The sequence below is a fragment of the Jaculus jaculus genome, chromosome 7 (assembly GCF_020740685.1).
Source record: "Jaculus jaculus isolate mJacJac1 chromosome 7, mJacJac1.mat.Y.cur, whole genome shotgun sequence".
Lineage (NCBI taxonomy): Eukaryota > Metazoa > Chordata > Mammalia > Rodentia > Dipodidae > Jaculus > Jaculus jaculus.
The window spans coordinates 12,234,307-12,259,534 of record NC_059108.1 but is presented as its reverse complement, the minus strand read 5'-3'; the positions used below and the strand labels follow the sequence as shown (position 1 = coordinate 12,259,534).

Below are 25,228 nucleotides of genomic sequence, written 5' to 3'. Positions count from 1 at the left end.
GCTGTCTTGAGAAACCTTGAAAATTTACTATTTGAAATTGTATTTCACATTATATGAAGCCAAATATCTTTGGATACATTAGTGTCATTTATATGTTTACCAAAATTCTTTCTTGGTCTTTTGAGGTAGGGTCTCGCTCTAGCCCAGGATGACCTGGAATTCAGTATGTAGTCTCAGGGTGGTCTTGAACTCATGGTGATCCTCCTACCTCTGCCTCCCCAGTGCTGAGATTAAAGGAATGTGCCACCATGCCTGGCTCCAAAATTCTTAATCACATTTGGAGTCCTATATAATTGGAATGATCCTATTGTTTTGCAGAGGTAGGAGGATTGCGGTGAGTTTGAGGCCACCCTGAGACTACATAGTGAATTCTAGGACAGCCTGAGCTAGAGTGAGACCCTACCTCATAAAACCAAAGGAAAAAAAAAGAAAGAATATTTCAGTATTGAGTCCTGTCTTTTGTAATTAATGAAATAATTTCTATCTACTATAGGCAGAGGAAATCATCTTGCATCTTGGTTATATAAATAAGTTGTTAAAATTATAGAGAGACTTGTATTTTGAATTCTTAAATCTTTAAAAAAATTAACTATTTTTTTTTTTTTGAGGTATGGTCTTGCTCTAGCCCAAGCTGACCTGGAATTTGCTATGTATTCTTAGTGTGGCCTCAAACTCATGGTGATCCTCCTTCCTCAGCCTCCTGAGTGCTAGAATTAAAGGTGTACGCCACCACACCCAGTGTTTTCTTGATTTAGGATAGTAATGAATAAAATTACTGACTTTTCATTGTTAAGATTAACAGATGGAGCTAGTTTGTGTGGCCCTCTATTGGTGATTAGTAGTTATTTTTGTCAAAACAATTGCTTCCATATGTATTATTTACATGTATTTAATAATTATTTCAGAAATTGTACTTTAGAGAAAAAATACATTTTATTGACTCAGTAGTATTGAAATACTTTTGTCTGATCAATTTTTGTTTTGCCGTCTTTTGTTTGGCAGGGCACCACCTCACATCAGACGTCCCAATCGAGAAATAAGGCCTCTGCGGAAGGAAATGGCGGGAGCGGGAGCCCGGGCACCTGTCGGCCGAGCGCACCCTATATCAAAAAGTGACAAGCCCGCAGGTCGGGACAAGGATTACAGAGCAAGAGGGAGAGATGACAAGGCAAGCTGGTCTCTTTGTGACTCACTGACCGGAAGCCCATGGCTTGGATGGGTGTTACAATATTTGTTGAGATTTAGGTGTTGATGGGGAAAAGTTAAAGTCTGGCTCAAAACCTCCGTGAGCTTTTAATTTTGAAGGCCTGCTGCAGTGCCCGTGACTTCAGAAACACCGTACGTGTACACACAGTGGGAATGCGTCCAGTGAAGTGGACCTCTTGTAGTAGCATTCCATTCCAAGTAGTTTAAAAACGTTTTGAAAATGTTTTCAACAAAATCATTTATGTTAAGAAACAGAAGAGGAAGTTACTGTGGGCAGAGTAAGGGGGCCGCACGAGGACGGGGGGCGGGGGGGGGGGCAAAAAAGAACGAAGTGCACTGAGATAGACATATTTGAAAGTATAATAGCGAAAACCATTTCTTTGCTATCCAAAAAAATTAGTGGTATACTAACAACAAATGTAACATCTGCATGTCCCTTAAAATGAAAGATTATTCAAGAATTTTAGGCTAATATAATCATTTGTCTAAGAATATGATTTACAGATGCATTAGTTTAGTTCTATAAATTTATTTTATTTTTTTAAATTATTTATTTATTTATTTATTTGAGAACGACAGACACAGAGAGAAAGACAGATAGAGGGAGAGAGAGAATGGGCGCGCCAGGGCTTCCAGACGCGTGCGCCCCCTTGTGCATCTGGCTAACGTGGGACCTGGGGAACCGAGCCTCGAACTGGGGTCCTTAGGCTTCACAGGCAAGCGCTTAACCGCTAGGCCATCTCTCCAGCCCTAGTTCTATAAATTTAGAAACATAATGGGAAGATCAAAATTTTCCATGTAGAATTTCATCCTAAATGTGACAAATACACATATATTTGGTATGATTCATATATACTAGTGATTGAGAAGGTATTGATGAATTTGGTTCAGTGAGAGAATCGCTGCTATGATTTCTTCTCTAATTGACTTTTATGTCCCATGTTCAGTAGGACATGTAGAGCATTATTACTTCTAAGAAAATGCCCGACCAGCCAGCTCAAAGAAGAAAGTGGTTTTTTTCCTTCTGCGCATGCGTGTGTGCATGTGTAATGTGTGTGTGGCATGTGCACATGTGTGTGTCCTTGTGGTGCCCCGTGCTCTGTCCTGCTGCAGGGCTGGCTCACCTTTGGTGGCCCGAGTGGAGCGCTGGGTGTCCAGCCACTGCTGTTCCGCTGGGTGTCCAGCCACTGCTGTTCCGCTGGGTGTCCACCCACTGCTGTTCTGCTGGGTGTCCAGCCACTGCTGTTCCGCTGGGTGTCCAGCCACTGCTGTTCCACTGGGTGTCCACCCACTGCTGTTCCGCTGGGTGGTGTTTGAGGCAGCGCTTCTTCTTTCCAGAGCTTGGGACTCCTTCCATTCTGCAGGCTTTGCGCTCTTGCAGCACGGGGTTAGGGTTGCCTGTGTCCGCCCAGCTCTGTGCGTGGGATCTGGGGATTTGAACTTGGGCAGTCTCAGCTCCCATCAGACCCTCAGTCTGGCACAGGAAGCATGCCTAATAGCCAACTGTCTAGCCCAAAAGTTTTTTTTTTTTTTTTAATATGTGAGTGAAAAAGCCTGAAACACTCACACCGTAGTGCTCTGTGGAGGCTTTGCCTGGATTTGAATAGAGTGGTTTTTGTATAAATTCAGGACTTTGAGTCTTGATTTTGCCTAACACAGGAGGGTTAATCTGCCCATGGGTCATTGGATGCTTCTTTGCTAGGTAATATTTGTGAATTATTCCTGAAATAATCCTAGTCCCCTTTTAGAGGTAGACACCAAGTTTACTGAAGGTCTTAGAGTAAAGAATGGGACCTGGAGGAATGGAATTTGTAAAGTTGCATACCAATTTTTTCTGTTTACCTTAAGATATTTCATATTATGCCGTATCCCTGTCTACCAAGCTGGATTTAAAATCCAGATTGGATTTGAGAATAAAATTCCATCTATAACAATTAAATAAATATCGATTTTTATTTATTTATTTTTGCTGGGCATGGTGGCACATGCCTTTGTGTGTGAGAGAGAGAATTGGCATGCCACGGCCTCCAGACACTGTACGTGAACTCCAGATGCATGTGCCCCCTTGAGTGTATGTGTGATCTTGCACATGCATCGCCTTGTGTGTCTGGCGTATGTGGGATCTAGGGAATTGACTATGAGTCCTTAAGCTTTGTAGGCAAGCTAAGCCATCTCTCCAACCCTTGTTTGTTTATTGGAGAGAGAGAGAGAATAGACCTGCCGTGGCCTCTAGTCACTGCAAATGAACTCCAGACATATATGTTACCATGTGCACCTGGCTTACATGGGTTCACGGGACTCGAACCTGAGTCTGTAGGCTTTGCAGGCAAGTGCCTTAACTTCTAAGCCATCTCTCCAGCCCTAAATACTGATTTTTAAGCATGATTCTTGAGCTAAGAACAAAATAGCTGAACAGTATTTGTTGAATGTCAAACACATTTTTTTTGAAGCTGAAATGGCTTTTTATTTATAATGTTTCCAAGTAATTTTCTAAATTCTTATATTGATATGCTAAGTATTCATACAGTCATTGGAATGATGTAATATTCTTCATCCTCACCAACCCCCTTTTTAAAGAATTTTACAGTTGTTTGGGAGATAGGAGAGATTTTTCTGAATCATTGTGGAAATAAAAGGAACTCAATATATTTTAAGAAAAACATTTATTGATTTGCATATGTGCGTGGGTATAGGTGAGCTAGGGTCTCTTGCCACTGTAATTGAATGTCGGTCTAACTTTGTGTAGGTGGTTGGGGAATTAAACCTGGGCTATCAGACTTTGCAAGTAAATGCCTTGAACTGCTGAGCCATCTCCTCAGGCCCAAGCTACAATTTTGAAAAACAAACATAGTTCATTATAATTTGAGAAATGTATTTTGTTTAGTTCTGATTATGAAAACCATTCAAATATTTAAGATTAGTTTCCAAAATAAATTGAATGCTATGATTAGGTTTGAAGAAGCTTTGGTAAAACTGAGTATCAAAGGCTTTTCAGAAGTATTATAGTTTACCTGTTTTTTTCCCCTTATTTGTTGTGTGTTGGACCTAGCTTAAAAAATGAAATAGACTTGGAAAACTGGAGTTTATTACATCTAGTAAAAAGACAGTATTATCATGAGGAAAAGTTTAGTTATGTAATTATATAAAAGTTTAGTTTTGTGTACATACTTGTGTAGAGTCATGATCTGAGACCTATTACTTTGTACAATAATTAGATTTTGTTTGTTTGTTTGTTTGTTTTGAAGTGAAATTGACCTGGCATCCACTCTGTAGTCTCAGAGCGGCCTCGAACTCACAGCAATCCTTCTACCTCTGCCTCCCGAGTGCTGGGATTAAAGCTGTGTGCCACCACGCCCGGCTCAATAATCAGAATTTTAACAGCTACTGCTGTCTTCTAACCACTTCCCTAACTTCATGGGCATGAAAAAGTGACAGTAAGAGGAATTCTGTGTCTTCTCGGGCTCTTTAATATATTTGCCTTTCTAGCTTAATGTTGAGAACTGGATAATGGCCATAGTAGCAAATATTACTCTTGCCTAAGTGAAGTGCACTTAGGTTTTGAAGTTTTCTGTAAAAATGTCCCTTCTGAAGCTTTACATGTATATTGGTTTATTTGATTCCTACACTGTTCTATGAACTTGGCATTATTTCGCACTTTTACATCTGAAGTTGAGGCACTTAAATCTTAACTGCAAGGAGACGGTGGAGCCAGGATTGGGAAAGTTCTAAATGTGTGCCTGAGGTTTGAATCACTATGTTTTGCTTTTCAGTTTGTCATGAATAAGTCATGAGGGCAGATTCTTTCTACAAAAGAATATTGGCTAATTTTATGAGAGGTTATATCATTTCTCTTTATTCTTTTAAGCTATTGACAGGCTTCAGACTAGGTCTGAGCTTAAAATTCTGTTTTTAGTAAGTAACACTCACTTTGTGTAATGATTGGTTGTAACCCTGAGGCCCACAGGGTCACCCATAAGGCTTGTCTGTGCTCTGTGCGCATCACACCTCTTGGTGCTGAACATGTCATCCCACACTCAGGTGGCTGAAGCAGGAGGACGTGGGGCCAGCTCGGCTAAGCAGTGCGTCTGTCTCAAGGGGAAAAAAGCAAGAGAAAGAAAAGCGAGAACAGGACTTGAGCTTCAGCTTTTTCCCATTGAGAGGGAGTGCGATGAACAAAGTCAGTCCTATATAACGGACCTGGTAACTTCGTCTGCCTGTGCTGCTGTAGCAAAATACTGGCTGATTTGTGAATAATAGAAACGTATTATTTACACTTCTGGAGGCTGGAAAGTTCATGTTTCTGGTGAGGCTTCTGGGAGGTACAGGGAAAAGACCCCTGGGCACTTGTGTAACGGTGCACATCTCACTCCCGAGAGCACAACTGTCCACATTTTCATCCTGGCACATTTAGGACTAGGTTTCAGCACGAAGTGTGGAAGAACACTTTCTGCTTGTTTATTTCAGGAAATTGCATTTATTAATATTTTGTCATTTGAGCTTTGATCAGTATAGAAATATACTAAGAAATGTCATTTACCCTCCTTTAATCTGAATTCTATTTAAAAGCATATATAGCTTTATTCATGAGATAATAAGACTGCTCATTTTACCACGACTTAACTGGAAAGCTATAATTTAAAAAATACCTGAGAATCAGAGTTTTATGTATAGAAACATAGAGCAATAATAAATGCTATTTTTAATTTATAAAGGATAGACTGGAAATAAAATATTCAGTAGTAGCAGAAGTGTTTTTGTATTATAGCCCCAAATTTAAGTCATAAAAGTCTTTTTCTCAGATAATCCTCAGGCTCTGCCTTCACAGTTAGTTCTTAGTGAGATAGGATGAGCGGTGCTTCTCTCCCGATCTCATGATTAACATTATGTGTGCTTTGAAATGGGATCGAGCTTAACACAGGGCAGGTTACAGTCACCGAATTAATCTTCAAGTTATTAAACTTTGAAGGCTGTCTCACTGGATTGTACATAGTAAATGGCATCATGAATGTTTCCTTCTTAGGAGGAAGCTTAGGGGGATATATGTAGCAGAGATGTTGCAGAGTCCAGTGGGATATTCTTTTGAGGCTTACTGATTGGTGATCGTACCAGGGAACAGTGACAAGTGAGCAAGTTCTCCAAACCTGAAAGAAGAGTTCACAAATTCTAATTGAATGTAGATCATCACACTAGTGTACATGTGTTCACACATATGTACACATTCACATGTGTTTGTTATAAATCTGACCAACATAAAGAATAAATAGCTCATAATTGGTACATAATAAAAATGTCTGGGGCCAGGGAGATGGCTTAGCAGATAAGGCATTTGCCTGGAAAGCCAAAGGACCCAGGTTCGATTCCCCAGGACTCATGTTAGCCAGATGCACAAGGGGGCGTATGCATCTGGAGTTCGTTTGCAATGGCTGGAGGCCCTGGCGCGCCCATTCTCTCTCCCTCCCACCCCCATCTTTCTCTGTCAAATAAATAAAAAAAATAAATATTTTTTAAATGCCCACTGCTATTTAGTATGAATTCATGGAGCCAGTGGGCTCCACAAGATGCTTTTGCTGATTTTGGCTCAATGCTTGATTCTACAGCCAACCTATGATTGTGATGAATAGAAGAGTCAAGAACAGCTATGAATGTTGGTTGATAATTTGTTTTTATTAGTCAGATGATAGTGAAACAACAAAAACATGTTGAGGGCTGGAGAGATGGCATAGTGTCTTGCCTACAAAACCTAACAACCGAGTTCAATCCCCCAGGACCCACATAAAGCCAGATGCACAAGGTGACACATGCATCTGGAGTTTGTTTGCAGTGGCTGGAGGCCCTGGAGCACCTACTCTGTCTCTGTTTGTCTCTGCTTGCAAATAAATAAATAAATAAATATTTCAGAAATGTTGAAATTTCACTCAGTCGCCATGACTTATGCAACATTGACAAATTGGATAATTTTCAAATATTGGCAGAATATTAATTTTTTTGCGTTTTTTTACAATGTAAAACCAATAGAGATGACACCTTTAATTTTAATCTGCATTATCACTGATAGCTAACACAATAAATCAGCCCTGATTTGTAGCGTTTGCTGATTCTATGATGTAAACAGATGTGTCCATCTTGTCACATCTCAGTGTACCACAGTCTCCATGTTCCATCCTATCAGGGCTATTTGCTAAAGGAAACATTAGAGGGAGGGAAAGAATTCAAACCCAGTGCTGAACTGCTGACCAATGCGGTAGCTTTCTTTTTGGATTTGATACATGTTTAGTTTACTTTACCAAAATTGTGTTGGGGTTAACTTCTGTAATTAAAAAATATTCTTTTAGTGCCTTTTAAAAAAATCTCAACTCATGCATATATATTTCATGATGGTTTTGTTTGAGTTTGGATATTGCTCAGTTGGATTTTAGGGTGGTTTTACATTTTTCTCTACTTGGTGTACTACTGTGAACTCTCCACTGCTCTTCCTCACGCAGCACATAGAGCTTCCTTCCCTTTCCAACCTCTTCTCCACATCCTCTGCTCCTTATCCTCTCTGTATATTCCATACATACAGCCTCTGAAATCTATGATTGGCTTTCTTTTCCAGTATATGTGTCTTCTTGCTGGTAACCCTTCCCTCTCCACCCCGGCAGCCATAAGAAGGGACACTTCTTGTTTTTATTAATCTTTAATTTTTTTAGAAGTGCATTTTTGTTTCTTTTAAATCTCTTTTCATGTTTTTTTTTTCTTTTAATCTAAGATTCATGTTCGTTTACATGGGCTTCTGGGTTCCATGTGGCATATCTCCCTTCTCCCTACTTTACTTTCCCTTCTTCAACCCTCAGGTTTTTCCTTCCCCCATATTTTTGTTATACCTGAATAAAATGTGGTGTTTTAAAAATACTTTCTTGGGCCAGGCATGGTGGCTCACACCTTTAATCCCAGCACTCAGGAGGCAGAGGTAGGAGGATCACCATGAGTTCAAGGCCACCCTGAGACTACATAATGAATTCCAGGTCAGCCTGAGCTAGAGTGAGATTCTATCTCAGAAAACCAAATAAAATTAAAAAAAATAAAAATATTTTCTTGAACTGGAGAGATAGATGGCTTAGTGGTTAAGTTGCTTGCCTGCAAAGCCTAAGGACCCAGGTTCAACTTCCCAGAACCCACATAAGTCAAATGTACATGGTGGCACATGCATCTGGAGCTCATTTTCAGTGGCTAGAGGTCTTAGTGCACCAATTTTCTCTCTCTTTCAAGTAAATAAATAAAATTTTAAAAATCAAGCCAGGCATGGTGACACATACCATGAGTTCAAAGCCACCCTGAGATTACATGGTGAATTCCAAGTCAGCCTGGGCTACAGTGAGACCTTACCTCAAAAGACAAACAAATAAACAAAATTAACAATCAAAAAAGAATAAATAAAGAAGTTTAAGAATGCTTACTAAGCAAGATTGAGATGCATTCAAGTCCCTCAGCCTAAGGATACCATGTTGACTATTGTAGAAGAGGTTGAACTCTATGGACACAAGCCTTCTCTCCTTGCTACGGTGGCTCTGAGGTGCCATTTGAGGCCAGCTACTGTGTACTTCCAGCAGGGGCTTTTCTCCATGGCCTTGCTTCAGCGATTCATGCACTTGTGGGTTTGCGCGTGCAGTTTTGTGTTGTTGTCTCTAGTTCTGTGAAGAGTGTTACTGGGATTTTGATGGGAGCGCACTGAATCTGTAGATGACTTTTGGGAACAGCCATTCTCACTGTATTACTTCTGCCATGCTAGGAGCATGGAGCAGCTTTCTGTTGTCGAGTATATTTACAGTTTCCTTTCAGTGTCTTAACGTTTTCATTGTGGAGGTCTTTTCCTGTCTTGGTGAGGTTTATTCCTAGGTGCGTATGTTTTACTTTAGCTTGAACGTATGTCTCCTGAGGTCAGATGCTTCTTCTGTCCATTTGCTTTATTGTCGTACTTGCTGTTTTTAGAATAGAACCTGACACACTCTAAGTACTCATAAATATTGCTGGAAAACAGGTAAGTTGGTAAGAATGCAGAATGCTGTGTATTTAGTATTTCAACCTGAATGAGTTTGACATGCCAGTGCAGGGCATGGCTCAAAATCAGTAAACATGGTTTTGCACTTACCGGCCTGTTTTTCTTTGTGAAACTGTAGTGTTTCGTAGGGCAGGGTGCAATGTGGAGACCTTGTCTTACTTTTCCTGTGCTTGCTTCTCACACGGGTGGGAGCAGAGCGGGCTGTGCATCAGTGCTCCATGTGATAAAAAGCGCCTGAAGGCATTGACCCCAGACTAGATTGACTTGGGTCTGGCTGAGGATGTACCTCAGTGTGAGGGCACCTGCCCCGCCTGCACAGGGCCCTGGGTTTGATTCCCCACCCCCAGCACTGACAGAAGAGGGGGAGGGAAAGAAAGAATCAGATACTGACCATAAAATTTTACACTAGGTTTTGGCCACTGAATCCAGGCAATGGAGGATAGTTTGAGCCTGTGAGACGCAGTGTCGTTTCAGGAAGAATCACATGTCAGCTTAATTCAGCTTGGACATGCTTGTCACTGAGGGCCAGAGACTTTTCTTGCTAGCTAGCTTGTAATCCTGATGTCGGGTAAAGCCCACTACCTGACATGGGAGCTGGCTCCTTTGTTGGTTAGAACCACTGTTAGAAAAGTCTTCTGCTGACCTGAAATCCACTTCGGTTGTGGCTTTGCATTGGCTCTGACTCCTTCCTTTTGAGTAAGTCAGGACAAGCTAGTGGGTCATGTTGCTCCGTTGATGTTTCTTCTTCAGTTTACATTCACTAGTTTCCTCAGTCCACCTCCATATAGCCTGACCTGTGAGCACTACCACAGGCCATTCTTCCCTGGTCACCATTGGCCAGTATGCCTTTAAAACATGACACAGACCTAATAACTGACCATATGTCACTTAATCTGACAACGTAAGAAGCTACATTATCAAATGCAAAAAACATGATTTTTATTTTGGGACAATCTATCTATTGACTACAGGAATAGCATTTGGTTAATCACTTCGAGCCTCATTTTCTTCAGATAGAATGGTTACTCATTACTCATAAAATATCCTTAAGGAAGCTTTTAAAAAATATATTTATTTATTTATTTGGAAGCAGAGAGATATAGAAGAGAGATAGATAGAAACAGTGGGTGTGCCAGGCCTCCAGCTGCTATAAACATACTCCAGACACATATGACACTTTATGCATCTGTCTTTATGTGGGTACTAGGGAATCGAACCTGGATCATTAGGCTCTGCAGGCAAGTTCCTTAACTGTTGAGCTATCTCTCCAGCCCAAGGAAGCTTTTTTTTAAAAATGTGAATAGTTTAGGTAGTAGTACAAAGAAGCTGAAGTGTTTTGATTTCATGAAAAAATGTTTCTTTTCAGTGACACTGTATGTGTCTTATATATAGTCATAGTTCTTGGGAGAGGCTAGCTTTATTGCTTGAGAACAGGTCTTTAAGATATTGTGGCTAATTACTTGGTTTATTCATATATATCAGTTATTTATATTTGATATTCTTGTTCAGTTTCTCTTAAGTATTTGTAATAAAACAGTTGCCACCCATTTTACAGACTTTTTTTTTTTTGAGAGAGAAAGAAAAAGCAACAGAGAGAGAGAAAGAGAGAGAATGGGTGTGCCAGGGCCTTCAGCTCCTGTGAATGAACTCCAGACGCCTGTGCCCCTGTGCACCTGTGTGGCATTGCCTGCATGCATCACTGCATCTGGCTTCCTGGGACCTGGAGAGTCAAACATGAGTTCTTAGGCTTCACAGGTAAGCATCTTAACCGCCAAGCCATCTTTCCAGCCCTTACAGACTTTTTTTTTTAAAATATTTTTTGTTCATTTTTATTTATTTATTTGAAAGTGACAGAGAGGGAGAGAAAGACAGATAGAGAGGGAATGGACATGCCAGGGCTTCCAGCCACTGTAAATGAACTCCAGATGCATGCAACCCCTTGTGCATCTGGCTAACGTGGGTCCTGGGGAAACGAGCCTCGAACCAGGGTCCTTAGGCTTCACAGGCAAGCGCTTAACTGCTAAGCCATCTCTCCAGCCCCCTTACAGACTTTTTTAAGAAGCAGTTTTAGTTTTAGTTTTATCAAGTTGTCTTTCTCTATCACCTCATCATTTTAAGCAGTATCTTTCTAAGTCTTCATTGGAGTACCTGATGGTAGAGTTTCTCATCTATACTGCCGAGAAATGTTTGGTTCTTGGGCAGGTCGTTTAGTGAGCTTAGACCCACATTTCCTCTTCTGTGCAGCATTACTTCTTTGATTCTGTCCCTCCACTCCATCTCCTGCAGTAGCCAGAATGGTCATTTAAAGGGGGTCATCCCTGTTCTTCTGTGCTTATAGTATAATATCCCAAGTCCTTTGGGCACATCCCTATAGCTGGTTCGCTGTGCTCTGTATCCTTTATGGACAACACAGCTCTTTCACAGTGTGTGATATGTGTTGGCTTGGTCCACTTGTTGCTGTTCCCGCTACACTGGGTGTGCGATGTGGGCAGGTGGGGCAGCTCCACTCACCGCCCTGACCCCGAATGCACAGCTCTTTTCGTAAAGCTGTCTGACCTCTGTTTCTCTGAGGCAGGTGTGCAGCTTCTCCTTTCTCTTGGTGTAGCACTTATCAAGTCCTCTCTGTCACTTGGACATTCATGTTAGAATAAAACTTGAGCTTTAACTGACTTTGGTCAATTTCGAATTGCAAAGCCATGGGAAGACTTTGTAACTCCTAGATACATCTGTTTTCCTTGGACTCTTCAGTAGGCTTGTTTTAAAATACTGTAAACTGGATTGGAGAGCTGGCTTAGCAGTTAAGGCGCTTGCCTGGGAAGCTTAAGGACCCAGGTTTGATTGACTCTTCAGTTCTCACATAAGCCAGATATACATGGTGGTGCATGCGTCTGGAGTTCATTTGCAATGGCTGGCACTGCAATGCATTGGCACGCCCGTTCTCTCTCTGTGTCTCTAATAAATAAATAAATAAATAAAAATTAAAAATATTGTAAACTTAGTGCATGTTCTCAATGATCTGTCTGAAGTGGCTTTGTTTTGATCCTGGGAAGAGCTCATTTTACATTTGTTAATGTTAGGTCTGTTGGGTCATTATATCTGAAATTCACTCATTTTAATATCATTCTATGCCAATTGAATTTCTAAACTTTTAACTTTATACAACTGTCATGTTTCCTGGATAAAAGAATTTTTGAGGTCAGGTCACTAGATCACTGTTTGGTTATTCACCTTGGGGCTAAAAGAACTGGAATATCTGCCAAGGGAGCCATTTGGTCCCCTTTTGGCACTTAAGCCGATCCAACCAGTTCCTCTGGTTCTGCTGTCTCTTTCCCACTTCCTGTAGAGGAGATTGGCTCGTTTTGAGCACTTTACCTTCCTGTGCACATCAGACAGTGAATGAGGGCTGAAGCTCTGAGAAGGAATTTGGCTCTACCTAATAAACTAGTTCCTGTAGTTGAAATGTCTCTGAGAATTCAGTGCAGCTCAACACTCGGCTCTTCAGTGTGAGCAAATCTTGGCAGAACCCCATAGCTCGTAGAAACAGTAGCCTAGAATTCTTTCTTTTTAAGTCATAATATTATCTCCTTAAAAAATCTTTATTTGTTTGAGAGAAAGAGATAAGGAGGGACTGGGAGAGAGAGAAGAGAGAAGACAAGAAGATGGGAATGCCCAGGCCACTTCCTACTGAAAATGAACTGCAAATACATGTCCCATGTTGTACGTCTGGCTTTATGTACACATTTGGGGAATTGAACCTAGATTGGCAGGCTTTGCAAGCCAGTGCCTTTAACACAGAATCATTCCCCCACAGCCAAGCTACAAGGTTAGTGAAGGAAAAATTTAGAGTAAAGTATTTGCTTTAATGGTCTTAGTAATATGATTATGCTGGGCGTGGTGGTGCACTCCTTTAATCCCAGCACTCGGGAGGCTGAAGTAGTGGGATCACTGTGAGTTCGAGGCCACCCTGAGACTCCATAGTGAATTCATGGTCAGCCTGGGCTGGAGTGAAACCCCACTTCAAAAAAAAAAGTCCTTTAGTGAGTGTGACTAAAAGTGAGGAAAAGGAAGAAACTGAAGAGCTGGGCAGAAGGGAGTTGTGGCAAGGGGTGGAGGGCTAGTAATAGAGGCGAAATGATCTCTCCCTACATTGCCCAGCTTACCTGTACATTTAACCTTAGCCACAAGACTAAGAAGTGATTCTCTTGTGAGGCCTAGTGCCCGTATCTACAAAAAGAAGGGAAATAGTAACACCATATACTGCTGCTGTATTAAATGAGATAATATATCGAGATTTTCTGCCACACAGTAATTTCTCAGTAACTGACTTTCGTCTTGTACATTAATACCATTATTGTTTCCTAGTAGTGGTGCATACCTTTTTGGTTTTTCACGGTAGGGTCTCTCTCTAGCCTAGGCTGACCTGGAATTCACTATGGAGTCTCAGGGTGGCCTGGAACTCATAGCGAGCCTCTGCCTCCTGAATGCTGGGATTAAAGGCGTCTCCCACCACACCAGGAGATACATACCTTTTGAATCTACCAATTAAGAGGTAGTCTTTCCCAGTGTGTTGGGACCTAGTAATGACTATTTTAGTCTTCCTGCTCTATTTGTGATAATTAAATAGAGTAAGATGGCATTTGGGCAATCAGAAATTACTATTTTTAGATTATAAGAAAAGTAATTACATGGGCTTGGGATGTAGCTCAGTGGTAGAGCACTTGCCTAGCATGTACAATGCTCTGAGTTCTATTCCTAGCAACACATCACTCACAAATTACATTGTATTTTGAAAACTTAATGATGTTAATTAAAGCTGTTTTGTTATTAACCATGACTTTTTATCTATATCCTCAGGGAAGGAAAAATATACAAGATGGTGCAAATGATGGTGAAATTCCAAAATTTGATGGTGCTGGATATGATAAGGACCTGGTGGAAGCCCTTGAGAGAGACATTGTGTCCAGGAACCCTAGCATTCACTGGTGAGGGTCTTCTGAGTGCTTGAATTCAAGTAGAGGAGAGGATAAGTCACCAGTGGGCTTGCTGTGACTCTTCTTTTCCTATCCAGTAGTCTACTGGTGATGCCTTCATGTGAACTACGGACATACAGAGCAGCTCTGCCAGAGTCTAGCCAAGGATACTTTGCATGTTAATTTATCATTAACATACTGACAGAATTCATTAGCCAAATAACATGTTCTGGTTAATAACTATAATACGCTTTTGCCAGTCATTTTATACATTAAGAATTAGAGAAATGTCTTAATACAAGAATAATTTGGTAAGTGAAAAAATGTAGATTAGTTTTGACCATAGATCAAAGGTGTACCTGTACCTTAAATAAACATGAGACTTTCCTCTTTCAAAGGGACGACATAGCAGATCTGGAGGAAGCTAAGAAGTTGCTAAGGGAAGCTGTTGTTCTTCCGATGTGGATGCCTGACTTTTTCAAAGGCATTAGGAGGCCATGGAAGGTGAGAATTTGTTACACTGGTTTTGAAGTACGAATGCTGTTCGCGTGACAATGAAAGGCGATGCTGCCATCACTTTTTATGTGTTTAGCACAGCCTGTTAAGGTGGGGGAGGTTTGAACAGACCCGAGACACCTGGGGTAGATCCCGAAGTTCGTTGAAGCGCTGCAGCTTCATGGCAGGAGAGGTTGGCCCGTGTTGAAACTGTTGTCTTTAGAGTCACCTCTCAGGTGCTCAGCTGGAGGTTGATTTAAGAATTTTCTCGGGCTGAGGAGATGGCTTAGCTGGTAAAGCACTTGCCAGGGAAGCATGAGGATCTGAGTTCACATCCCTGCACCCCATGAATGCCAAGCAGGTGTGGTGGCCTCCAGCAGTCCCAGTGCTTGGGAGGTGAAGACAGAGCCCTTGGGGCCAGCTAGCTGGCCTAGCCAAATTGGTGAGCTCTGGGTCCAAGTGAGAGACTGAGTCTGACTAAACAAAGCTGGAGAGCAAAGGACGACATGAGCGGCCAGCCCTTGGCTTCCACATGCACCCACAAAAGAGCATATATACATGCAAGCCCATACTGTACACACATACACACCCATGCAGCCACCTGCATCCACACACAGGAGAGCACATACACATGCGAACACATACTGTACACACATACACACCCATGCAGCCACCTGCATCCACACACAGGAGAGCACATACACATGCGAACACATACTGTACACACATACACACCCATGCAGCCACCTGCATCCACACACAGGAGAGCACATGCACATGCGAGCCCATACTGTACACACATACACACCCATGCAGCCACCTGTATCCACACGCAGGAGAGCACATACCGTACACACATACACATACTATACGTACATACGTATGTATCCACACAGCAGAGCACCTGTACACACATGCACGTGCGCCCTCCTGTATCCACACACAGGAGAGCACACATACCCCCTCCCCACACACACATTTTTCTGGATGTCTGTTTATGTACATAAGAACTTAAGCAAAGTCAACAGCAGTGGTGTATAATCTTATGTATTTTTTGATTAAATACGTTTTTAGCAGCTTAACCATTTCTGACTACTCATTAAATATGTTGTTTGTCACCTAGGCTCAGTATAATTCCCAGACGTCAGCAGAGTGCTTGTTTGTGTCCAGCTTGCTTTCCCTCTCAAGAGCTTGAAACCCTCTAGCACGCATTCATCCTGATCTAGCGTGTTCCTTTTGGCTTGTTAAAGAGTCTCCCGGGCCGCCTGCAGGTTCCCGTCTCCGCGGCGGCCTGCGTGGTCTGGAGGAGGCCGACCCTTGCTTTCCCTGCCCAGCCAGCAGAAGGAAAGGAAAGCGGCCGCCCATTTGCCCTTCCTGCTTAGCTAGCAGGCTGTTCCTCTGCCTGGTGCCTCCTCTGTTGTGTGCTGAAAAGCTGGAAAGAGAGGAAGAGAAATCCGTTACCCGCTCTGGAGTCCTTTCTTCGCGGCCACCATGCTCCCGGGCTTCTGGCGAGCCTGCTCTGCGTCAGCGAGAGCAACCGCCGCCTCTGCGCCTGCCTCGTTCCGCGCCGCCCTGGCTGACGGCTGGGGTGACTGTGAAGGGGAGAACTGCGCGGCCCTCGGGGTTGGAATGACAGGCGGGGGGGGGGGGCAGTTTTCTTTCTAAAGATTTGAAACCTCTGTACTGTTCCCGTAGTGGCAGACAGAGTGTAGGACTTGCCCTTGCTCCATTTCCTCACCAGCACTTGTTTTTTTAAAAAATCTTAGCCGGGCGTGGTGGTGCATGCCTTTAATCCCAGCACTCGGGAGGCAGAGGTAGGAGGATTGCTGAGAGTTCAAGGCCACCCTGAGACTACAGAGTGAAGGCAGAGAGACAAAGAGAATGGGCGCGCCAGGGCCTCCAGCCACTGCAAACGAACTCCAGATGCGTGTGCCCACTTGTGCATCTGGCTAACGTGGGTCCTGGGGAATCGAACCTCGAACCGAGGTCCTTAGGCTTCACAGGCAAGCGCTTAACCACTAAGCCATCTCTCCAGCCCTTTAAAAAATCTTTTTTTCTTGTTAGTCATTTTGTCTGTTGTATTTGATAACAGCCCTTCTATCTTGGATGAGGTGATACCTTATTGTCATTTTGATTTGCATTCCCCCGACAGTCAAATGATGTTGAGTATTTTTGTTGTACTTGTTTGCCATTTGTATATTTTCTTTTGAAATATCTGTGAAGGTGATTTTCCTTGGTGAGCTTGCACTGAGTCGTTTGAGTTCCATATGTAATCTAGATAAGTGGTTGTCTAGTATTTTCTTCCATGCTGTAGTTTCTTTTTTTAAAGCTGTGTGAGTTATTTTGTTTGCTGTGTAGAAGCTGTCTGAATTTTTATTTTATTACGTGTGTGTGTGTGTGTGTGTGTGTGTGTGTGTGTACATGCACATATTTGTGGATGTGCCAGGCTCTTCTGCTGCTGTAAAGGAATGCCAGATCCATGCACTACTTTGGATGTGGAATTATGTGGGTGCTAGGGAATTGAACCCAGCTGATAGGCTTTGCAAGCAGTACCCTTAAGCACTATGCAATCTCCCCAAGCCCCTAGAAGCTTTTAAATTTGACACAATGCCCTTTGTTAATTTTTCTAAGAGCTTTTGAGGTTATATCCAAAAAAAGTCTTTGTCTAGACCAATGTCCTACAGTATTTTTTTGTTTTTTTTTTTATTTAAAAATATTTTTTGTTCATTTATTTGAGAGCAACAGACAGAGAGAGAGGCAGACAGAGCCAGGGCTTCCAGCCACTGCAAATGAACTCCAGATGCATGCGCCCCATTGTGCATCTGGCTAACGTGGGTCCTAGGGAATCGAGCCTTGAACCGAGGTCCTTAGGCTTCACAGGCAAGCGTTTAACTGCTAAGCCATCTCTCCAGCCCCTCCTAAGGTATTTTTGCTGGATTTTTTTTTGTTGTTTGTTTTTGGTAGTTTTATGGTTTGAGAATTATTTTTTAATTTTTTTTAAATTTTTATTAACATTTTCCATGATTATAAAATATATCCCATGGTAATTCCCTCCCTCCCCACCCCCACACGTTCCCATTTGAAATTCCATTCTCCATCATATTACCTCCCCATTACAATCATTGTAATTACATATATACAATATCAACCTATAAGTATCCTCCTCCCTTCCTTTCTGTACCCTTTATGTCTCCTTTTTACCTTACTGGTTTGAGAATTTTTGATCCACTTTTTGGCACTTACATGTGGCAAGAGGTGGGGGTAGCTGCCTCCTATCTGCAAATAGCTTTCCCTCCCAGTCACCAAAGAGAGGCTGTCCCTTTCCTGATGTGTGCTCCTGTGTCCTTAGTCTTTGTTGGTTCCTTTACTGGAGCTGATAATATTTTAGTGGTATCTTTGGTTTTGTTTATATAAAAGTTTGTAATATTGAAAGAAGCACTAGTTTGACTTCTGTCCGTATAATTTGTCTTTCCTTTTTAATTACTGTGGGGTAAGCCTTACAGTACCATGCTGAATATGACTGGTAAGAGAGGGCATTCTTGTGTCAGGTTTCTGAGGCAATGTTTTCAACTTATGCCAATTGAGTATGACACTGTGAGTTTGTCAAACATGGCTTTATTTGTATTAAAGTATATTCTTTCTGTGCTTAATTTTTTGAGAGCTCTTGTCAAAGAAGTATTGAATTTGGAGGCTGGAAAGATGGCTCAGAGTGTTAAAGGCTGTTGCTTGCAAAGACTGACAGCCTGGATTCGAGTCCCCAGTACCCACATGTGGTAGTTTGAATAAATGGCCCCCAATATAGTTAGTGTTTTATTAGTTTGTAGTTTTGCATTTATAGCTATCTGGATGGAGGCAGTGTCACTGGGCAGATCTTAAGGTGGGTTTGAGATTTCAATCTAAAGATATGCAAAGTGTGCCTAGCTAGAGTTCCTGAAGTGTGCTGTGCTGTGTGGCTTTTGGCTTTTTCTCTCTTTGCCTGGTCCTTTAAGAGGGGCCCAACTTCTTCTGCCATTATGGAACTTCCCCTGGATATGTAACCTTCAACAAATCCCTTCCTCCATAACTGTGCCTGGTCTGGAAGTTCATTTCAGCAAACCTGAAGCTGTCTGCTATACTATGTGTGGATGTTTGATTCAGGTGTCCCCCATAAACTTAGGTGTTCTGAATGCTAGGTTCCCAGCTGATGCAGATTTGGGAATTAACGCCTCTTGGAGGGAGTGGATTGTTGGGGGCGGGCTGATGGGTGTTATAGCCATTTCCCCTTGCCAGTGCTGGGCACACTCCTGCTGATATGGTCCACCTTATGTTGGCCAGGGGGTGATATCCACCCTCTGCTCATGTTATCGTTTTCCATAAAACAGAAAAAAGAGTTCCAAGACCATGGAGTATAGAATTGCTGAACATGGCTAATATTAAGGCCCCTCCATCTACTCCAGTGCCAGCTTTGCCATCTTCTCCAGGGAGGACAGGTCCTCTTGGGCCTCAGAAAACCCCTTCCTCCATGCCCTCTCCACAGACAGCATATAGCATACACTGCCCAGCGTGCCCGCGGCACTGTACCTGGGCCAGGTCTCTACCACGTGTCATGGTGGGAGGTTAGTAATAAATGCCAGGCTTGAAGCCATGGAGACACTGGTCCTCAAGCCGGATGCTGTGATGGGGGCAGTGGCAGCATTGACATGTTTGAGAATCACATCAACACAGTGCAGCAGGCAGCAGGTAGCAAGCCATGTATTTACCATTGCAAAGGCCACAGCTCCCATCTGATCGGCTGGCTCGGCGCAGGCATTGGTGATCTCTGCTACCAAAGCTGCCATGGTTGGCTTTGTCAGTGAACATAATAGGGATATATGTGGCCAGAGAGAACTGGATGTGGAAGTAGGGCACCAGGTTGGTCTGAAATTCTGTCAGATCAAATTTCATGGCTCCATCCAATCAGAGGAAGCTGGGCCAGCAGACAGTCTGGCCGATGAGCTGGGAGGTTAGTTCAGGCTGGGTGCTCCGTACTGTGCATCCTGTGACAGCTGTCACAGTAGCCTCACTGTCCACCATGCAGGCTTCTGGGTGGTGGGGGGTGGAGATGGAGTCGTAGGGCTCACCTGAAAGGGGGGAAATCTGAGGGGCTGGGTAAATAGTGGACTGTAACCTGTACTTCTTGCTGTAATCAGCAGAGAGCTGGTCTGTCGACAGAGAGGTGAACCCCAGCCACTTCCCACACAAAAGCTTTGGGAAACAGTCCCTGAAAACCTGTGTACTGGTCACCCAGCTTCTAGGTTCTGTCTGAGATCAGGTCAGCAACCCTTTTGCCAATGCTGCCATGTCCTCACCACAGACTGGTTATTGGCAGCATCTTCCTTACCTGTGAGGAGCTGCTCTGGGTGGAAGAACTGGCCGTAGGTACCAGTGTCACCTCCGTCCGTGACTGTGGTTCAGGTGTACAGACACTGCCCTGGGCAGGTCGCATGCTTGCCAGCGGCTGTGCCCTGCAGGTGTAGAAGGAGCCATCTCCTCCTCCGTTGGCCTCGTCACCTGGCATTTGGCCATCATTGGTCTGGGTGCCACATGCCACTAGTGGAGCTCCCAGAAGTCACTGCCAATTTGGACACCCGTGTGGCCAATATGAATGGAAAATGCACTCATGCATGTTGGGGACAGCCAGAACCCTGGTGATGTGATGGCAACAAAGGTCTTCCATTGACATACTACCAAGGAATCTCGGGCAGAAGTGTGTGCAAAATATTTCTTAAATCTCATTTTCTCTGGGATCCGTTACTGAGGAGTTAACTGGGGAATTAGTGGGGGGGGGGATACTTCTTGTGCAGCACATGGATACCTGCAGCTAATGCACTAGTTGCTTTTTCTGATTTTTATGGAGGTTTTTGTCTTTTTTTCTCCCCGCGGTGGATGCTGGGTGGGTGGGTATGGTCTGTTAGCTCTAATTCTGGATGGACAAAGTGGTGGGGTTTCTGTCAGGCTTTTTCAGCTGTGACCTTTGTCAGCAACATCTGTGGTTGTGTCAGGGGACCAGCTTGGGCGTGTTTGTGACTACAGTGGTATACGGTTTTCTGGGGGACGAGGCTGCCATCTGGCTAGCTCTGGAGCTGTCGGTTACTCAGAGGTGCTGTGTCCTGGCAGCTGAGGAGTGGGTTCTCCAGAGGGGTCAGGCCCGGCTGGCAGTAAAGCTAGGCTGGCATGTGTGTGTTTGGGGTTGCTGCCTGTGTGTGGCCTTTGTGTCCGTCACTCCATCTGTTCCCCAGGGGCCAGGGCATAGTGAGGGGTGGGAGAATCCACGGTCTTGGCTTTTCTTCTTGGTCTACATTTTATGTAACACAGAGCACAGGCCGCTTGAGCGGACCAGGTAGAATGAGAGCCGAGGTCGAGAGTAGAGGCACGCGAAGGCGTCCTTCCACCCTCGGGGCGGGAGCACCCCGCAGCGAGTCCAGCTTCAAGATGGCCCCTGGCAGTGGCAGCTTTGCTCGTGGAGTGTGGTAACGGGGTGTGCGGCATGGACTCCTTTCCTGCGGCATTTCAGCCACCTGAGCTCTCCGCTGGTCATGTGAGGGACGCAGGAGGCTCCTGAGTAGGGTGTTTGGCCGCGGCAGCAGTGGGCTTGTTGCAGGATTCCAGCTTCCCTTCCCCGGTAGGAGGTCTGGTCCACCAGTGGGGGAGGCGGTGAGGAGAGCCCAGCCCGGGCGCTTCACTCTTTGAGCCGCTGTCTCGGGCTTTCGCGCTCCTTGACGATCCTGCTGCTTCTGCCTTCATCAGGGGAATGTGGGGTAAGACGACATTATAGTATTTCTCTCCAAATTGTTTAATAATTCAAGAATGTAGGATTCATAAGTTTAAATATTTTATTTTATTTATTTATTTGAAAGAGAGATACGGAAATAGGCAGAGAGAGAGAGAAAGAATGGGCACGCCAGGGCCTCCAGCCATTGCAGAAGAACTCCAGATGCATACACCCCCATGTACATCTGGCTTACGTGGGTCCTGGGTAATCAGACCTGAGCCCTTTGGCTTTGCAGGCAAGTGCCTTAACTGCTAAGCCATCCCTCCAGCCCAGGATTCACAAATTTGGTTATCTAGAATTATAGAGATGGATAAAATTGAAGAAAAGGGATATTGTATTCTGTCTTCATACTGTAGCTTGCAGTTTGAATATACAGACACACACACACACATATTTGAAGTAAATTGAAGGTTTATGTTGAGCAAGCTTTTTGACATTTTTCCAGCAAGTCAAATTATTGTTTACTTTTTTAGCTGTAAACTATTTTTTAGTTAAGAGGTGTACTTTTTGTTTTTATGGAGCTGGGCGCAGAAACCTTTCAGGGCTGAAGGATATGGTCCGTTGTCTCCTGGAAGGGTGTCCATGTTTCTGAGAGGTACAGCCTCCTCCTAAGAGGGACCACAGAACTGCCTTCTGCCCAGTGGTGGCAGATAAGGGTCTGGAACCCCCCAGTAGAGATGGGCTGGAATCCTTATATCACAGGAGTTTGCTTACTCTAGAAGACACAATTTTATGAGGTTAAAAATGCAGACAAAGAAGAGTAACACGATTATGCCAACCAGTGCCTCTAACCAAAGGGCAAGATCCTGAAAAGCTATGACCATACCTACCCCAGGGCGTCCGTCCTATGCAGCTGCCCCCAGAGGTAAGATGCTTCGTTAACTTCTTAATTCTGTCTTGAATTTGTCTGAGTTGACCCAGGCAGCTTGCGGCAGGCTGGTCTCCCTTGGCTGCGGGATGTCAGGAGCTTCCGTCTCCTACTGCAGCTGTCTTCCCTTTAACTTGGGTTTGGGAGTGGCTCCCTCTGGCTGTAAGAATGTGCTGATGGCTATATATTGAGAACATAGCGGAATACCGAAGAACAATTTCAAAAAAGAATCCAGTGATGGGATAGATGAAAAGGAAAATAGTGTGAGGCTTAATCATTGAGTATGTTTCATACCACCAATGACAGAAAACAGTGATGAGGAAACCTACAACATTAGGAAGGTTACAGCTACTGAAAGACTTATGAATAAGACGTATCTTGGCGTTTGAGAAGTTAGGACATCCTCTTCTCTTGCTTGAAGAGAACTGTGAGGTCTTCACAGTTGGCAGACAGGTGTGAGTGGCATGTCTTCAAGATGCTTTTGAGGCTGTGAAGATGGAGAAGGAAGCCTTCATTTCAGGGGATAATGTAAATTCTTTTAGTGTTGAAAGAGCGGAATAGGCCTCTATCTATCTTGAGGGGCAGGCCTCTCCCTACCTTGACAAGGTGTCAGAAGTGATAGTGACAGCAATATCTGACAGAGAAGCATTGGAACAGCATGCATTTGTTCATCTTCCTCAGACTGTGTTTATCCTTTGTCCTAGGTTAGGAGAGGAGGTAGCTTGTTCGTCTCTTGGGTGATTATGGAGACAGAGCAGACAGGCCTTGATGACTCTGGATTGTGGACTTTGGCACCTTTTCCCCAGTGGCACAGTGCCTAGAACAGTTCCTATCTCTTTCCCAGGTACCATGAGTCATTAAGTCCCTTAATAATTTTTTCTTTATCTGCTTGGAGCAACTGAGTCTTATATTCCTCTGAGTTCACCAGCAGTTTTAGCCAGTCTGTGTCTTCACTGGGTGGTCCATCCTTTTCTGTTTCTGAATAGAATGGACTTGCATTTCGTTCTAGGACAGTGATAGAACAGTGCTTTGCATCTCTGCCTTCATTTTTTTGTCTGTCTTCTTTCCTTTGGGTATCCACTTACCCTTGTTGCCTATCCATGTTAAAGCACAAGAGATAAATCATTGTCAGGGCCTCACATATCCCAGGCTGGCCTGGAACTCACCACGTAGCTGAGGACGACCTTGAGCTTTTGGCCCTCCTGCCTCCACTTCCCGAGTGTTGGGATTACGGGTTTGTATAATGCTGAGGATAGAACCCAGGGCTCTGTGCATGCCAGGGAAGAGCTCGACCAGCCGACCCAGATCCCCAGCCCGGGCTGGCTGAGCAAGTAGCAACATCTTGATTTTAAAATGACTGCTTTTTTCTTTCATCCCAAGTTGGCCAAACTAAGGACCCTGGAAATCCACTCTCTAGCAGAGGAGAGCACAGGAAGACAGGCAGTAATGGCGCCTGGTGTGCAAGTGCCGCCCTTGAAGGCGGGAGGAAGGAGAGGAAGAGGAGGAGGTGGCCACAGGGGAGACTCCTGAAGGGTTGCGCCATCTCTAATTCTGTTACACTGCCAGACAACCTTGGTAAACTAAACCTAGCCTACCTCTGATTTGAGCTCCAACTCCTCTTGACTAACCCACCCTGGCTGGGGTTTGAACCACCTGCTGGTGTTACCTCTCCAGGGACCATGTCCTCTGTTAACGTTGACAGGGCTGGACTGGGGTGTAATTCAAGCTGTTTGGTCATCTATGTGGTTATCTACCTCAGGAACACAAGGTCTCTCCTTGAGGGTTTAAGAAGGCCCAGGAGCCAGTTGGGAAAAGAGGCTTGACTGCATGAATGGCTTGCCTCCCCCCCCCCAACACCATGCAGATGAAAATCTTGCCGGGCGTGGTGGCGCTCGCTTTTAATCCCAGCACTCAGAATGTAGAGGTAGGAGGATTGCAGTGAGCTCGAGGGCACCCTGATACTACAGAGTGAATTCCAGGTCAGCCTGGGCTAGAGCGAGACCCTACCTGGAAACAAACAAAACAAAACGCAAACCCCACTGCCGTGTGTGAGAGCCAGAGCGCGGGACTGGCACAGCCCCAGCATCGCGGGGTCTGCGTGTCACTTGTTAGCTCTTCAGCACAGTTAGAGTTACTTGTACCTATTATTTTTGTTGTTCTTTTTCAAGGTCCGGTCTTGCTGTAGCCCAGGCTGACCTGGAATTCACTGTGGAGTCTCAGGGTGGCCTCAAACTCATGGTGATCCTCCTACCACTGCCTCCCAAGTGCTGGGATTAAAGGCGTGCACCACCCAGCTGGAGTTCTATTTTTGACTAAAAGCTATGCAGTATAAATCACTTCTAGAAGCTAGGATTTGCCCTTTAGAGTGCAAGGAATGTATGGTTCTGCATGGAGTGGAATTTATACTTTCATTGTATTTAGTCAGCAATTACTCTAAAGTCATGCACAAACACCTTACTTGTGTGTGTTGTGGTGAGCATGTGTGTGCATGTAGACATGTGTATACAGGTGCATGTAGGTAGAGGCTAGAGGTGGACACTGCATGTCTTCCTTTATCATTCTCCACCTTACTTTTTGAGACTGAATTTCTCACTAACCCTGGAGATTGCCAGTTCAGCTAGCCTTGTTAGCCAGCGAGCCGCAGGGATCCTCGTCTGCCGCGCCTGTGCTGGGCCCTCAGGTCCGCTCCCCCACGCACAGCATCTGATGTGAGTGCTCAGGATCTGAACTCAGGTGTGTTTACTGCTGAGACATCTCCCCAGCTCCTAGGTAAATATTGTAGATCCAAGAGACGTTCTCTCTAAATATACAGGAAAGTTTTTGTTGTGGTGGTCCTAGTTCTTGGTTTTTCAAGGCAGGGT

The 25,228-nt window shown here is 44.0% G+C and overlaps 1 protein-coding gene across 3 annotated transcripts in view; it reads left to right on the top strand.

Annotated features, from left to right (window-relative positions):
- Katnal1 (katanin catalytic subunit A1 like 1) overlaps positions 1–25,228 on the top strand; it is an 82,123-nt gene that overhangs the window by 33,219 nt on the left and 23,676 nt on the right. For all 3 annotated transcript variants that reach the window (XM_045154520.1, XM_004659986.2, XM_045154521.1), the window contains exons 4-6: positions 1,003–1,168; positions 14,099–14,226; positions 14,613–14,718. In XM_045154520.1, coding sequence (XP_045010455.1) covers positions 1,003–1,168; positions 14,099–14,226; positions 14,613–14,718 — 400 coding nt within the window. The remainder of the gene's footprint in view (positions 1–1,002; positions 1,169–14,098; positions 14,227–14,612; positions 14,719–25,228) is intronic.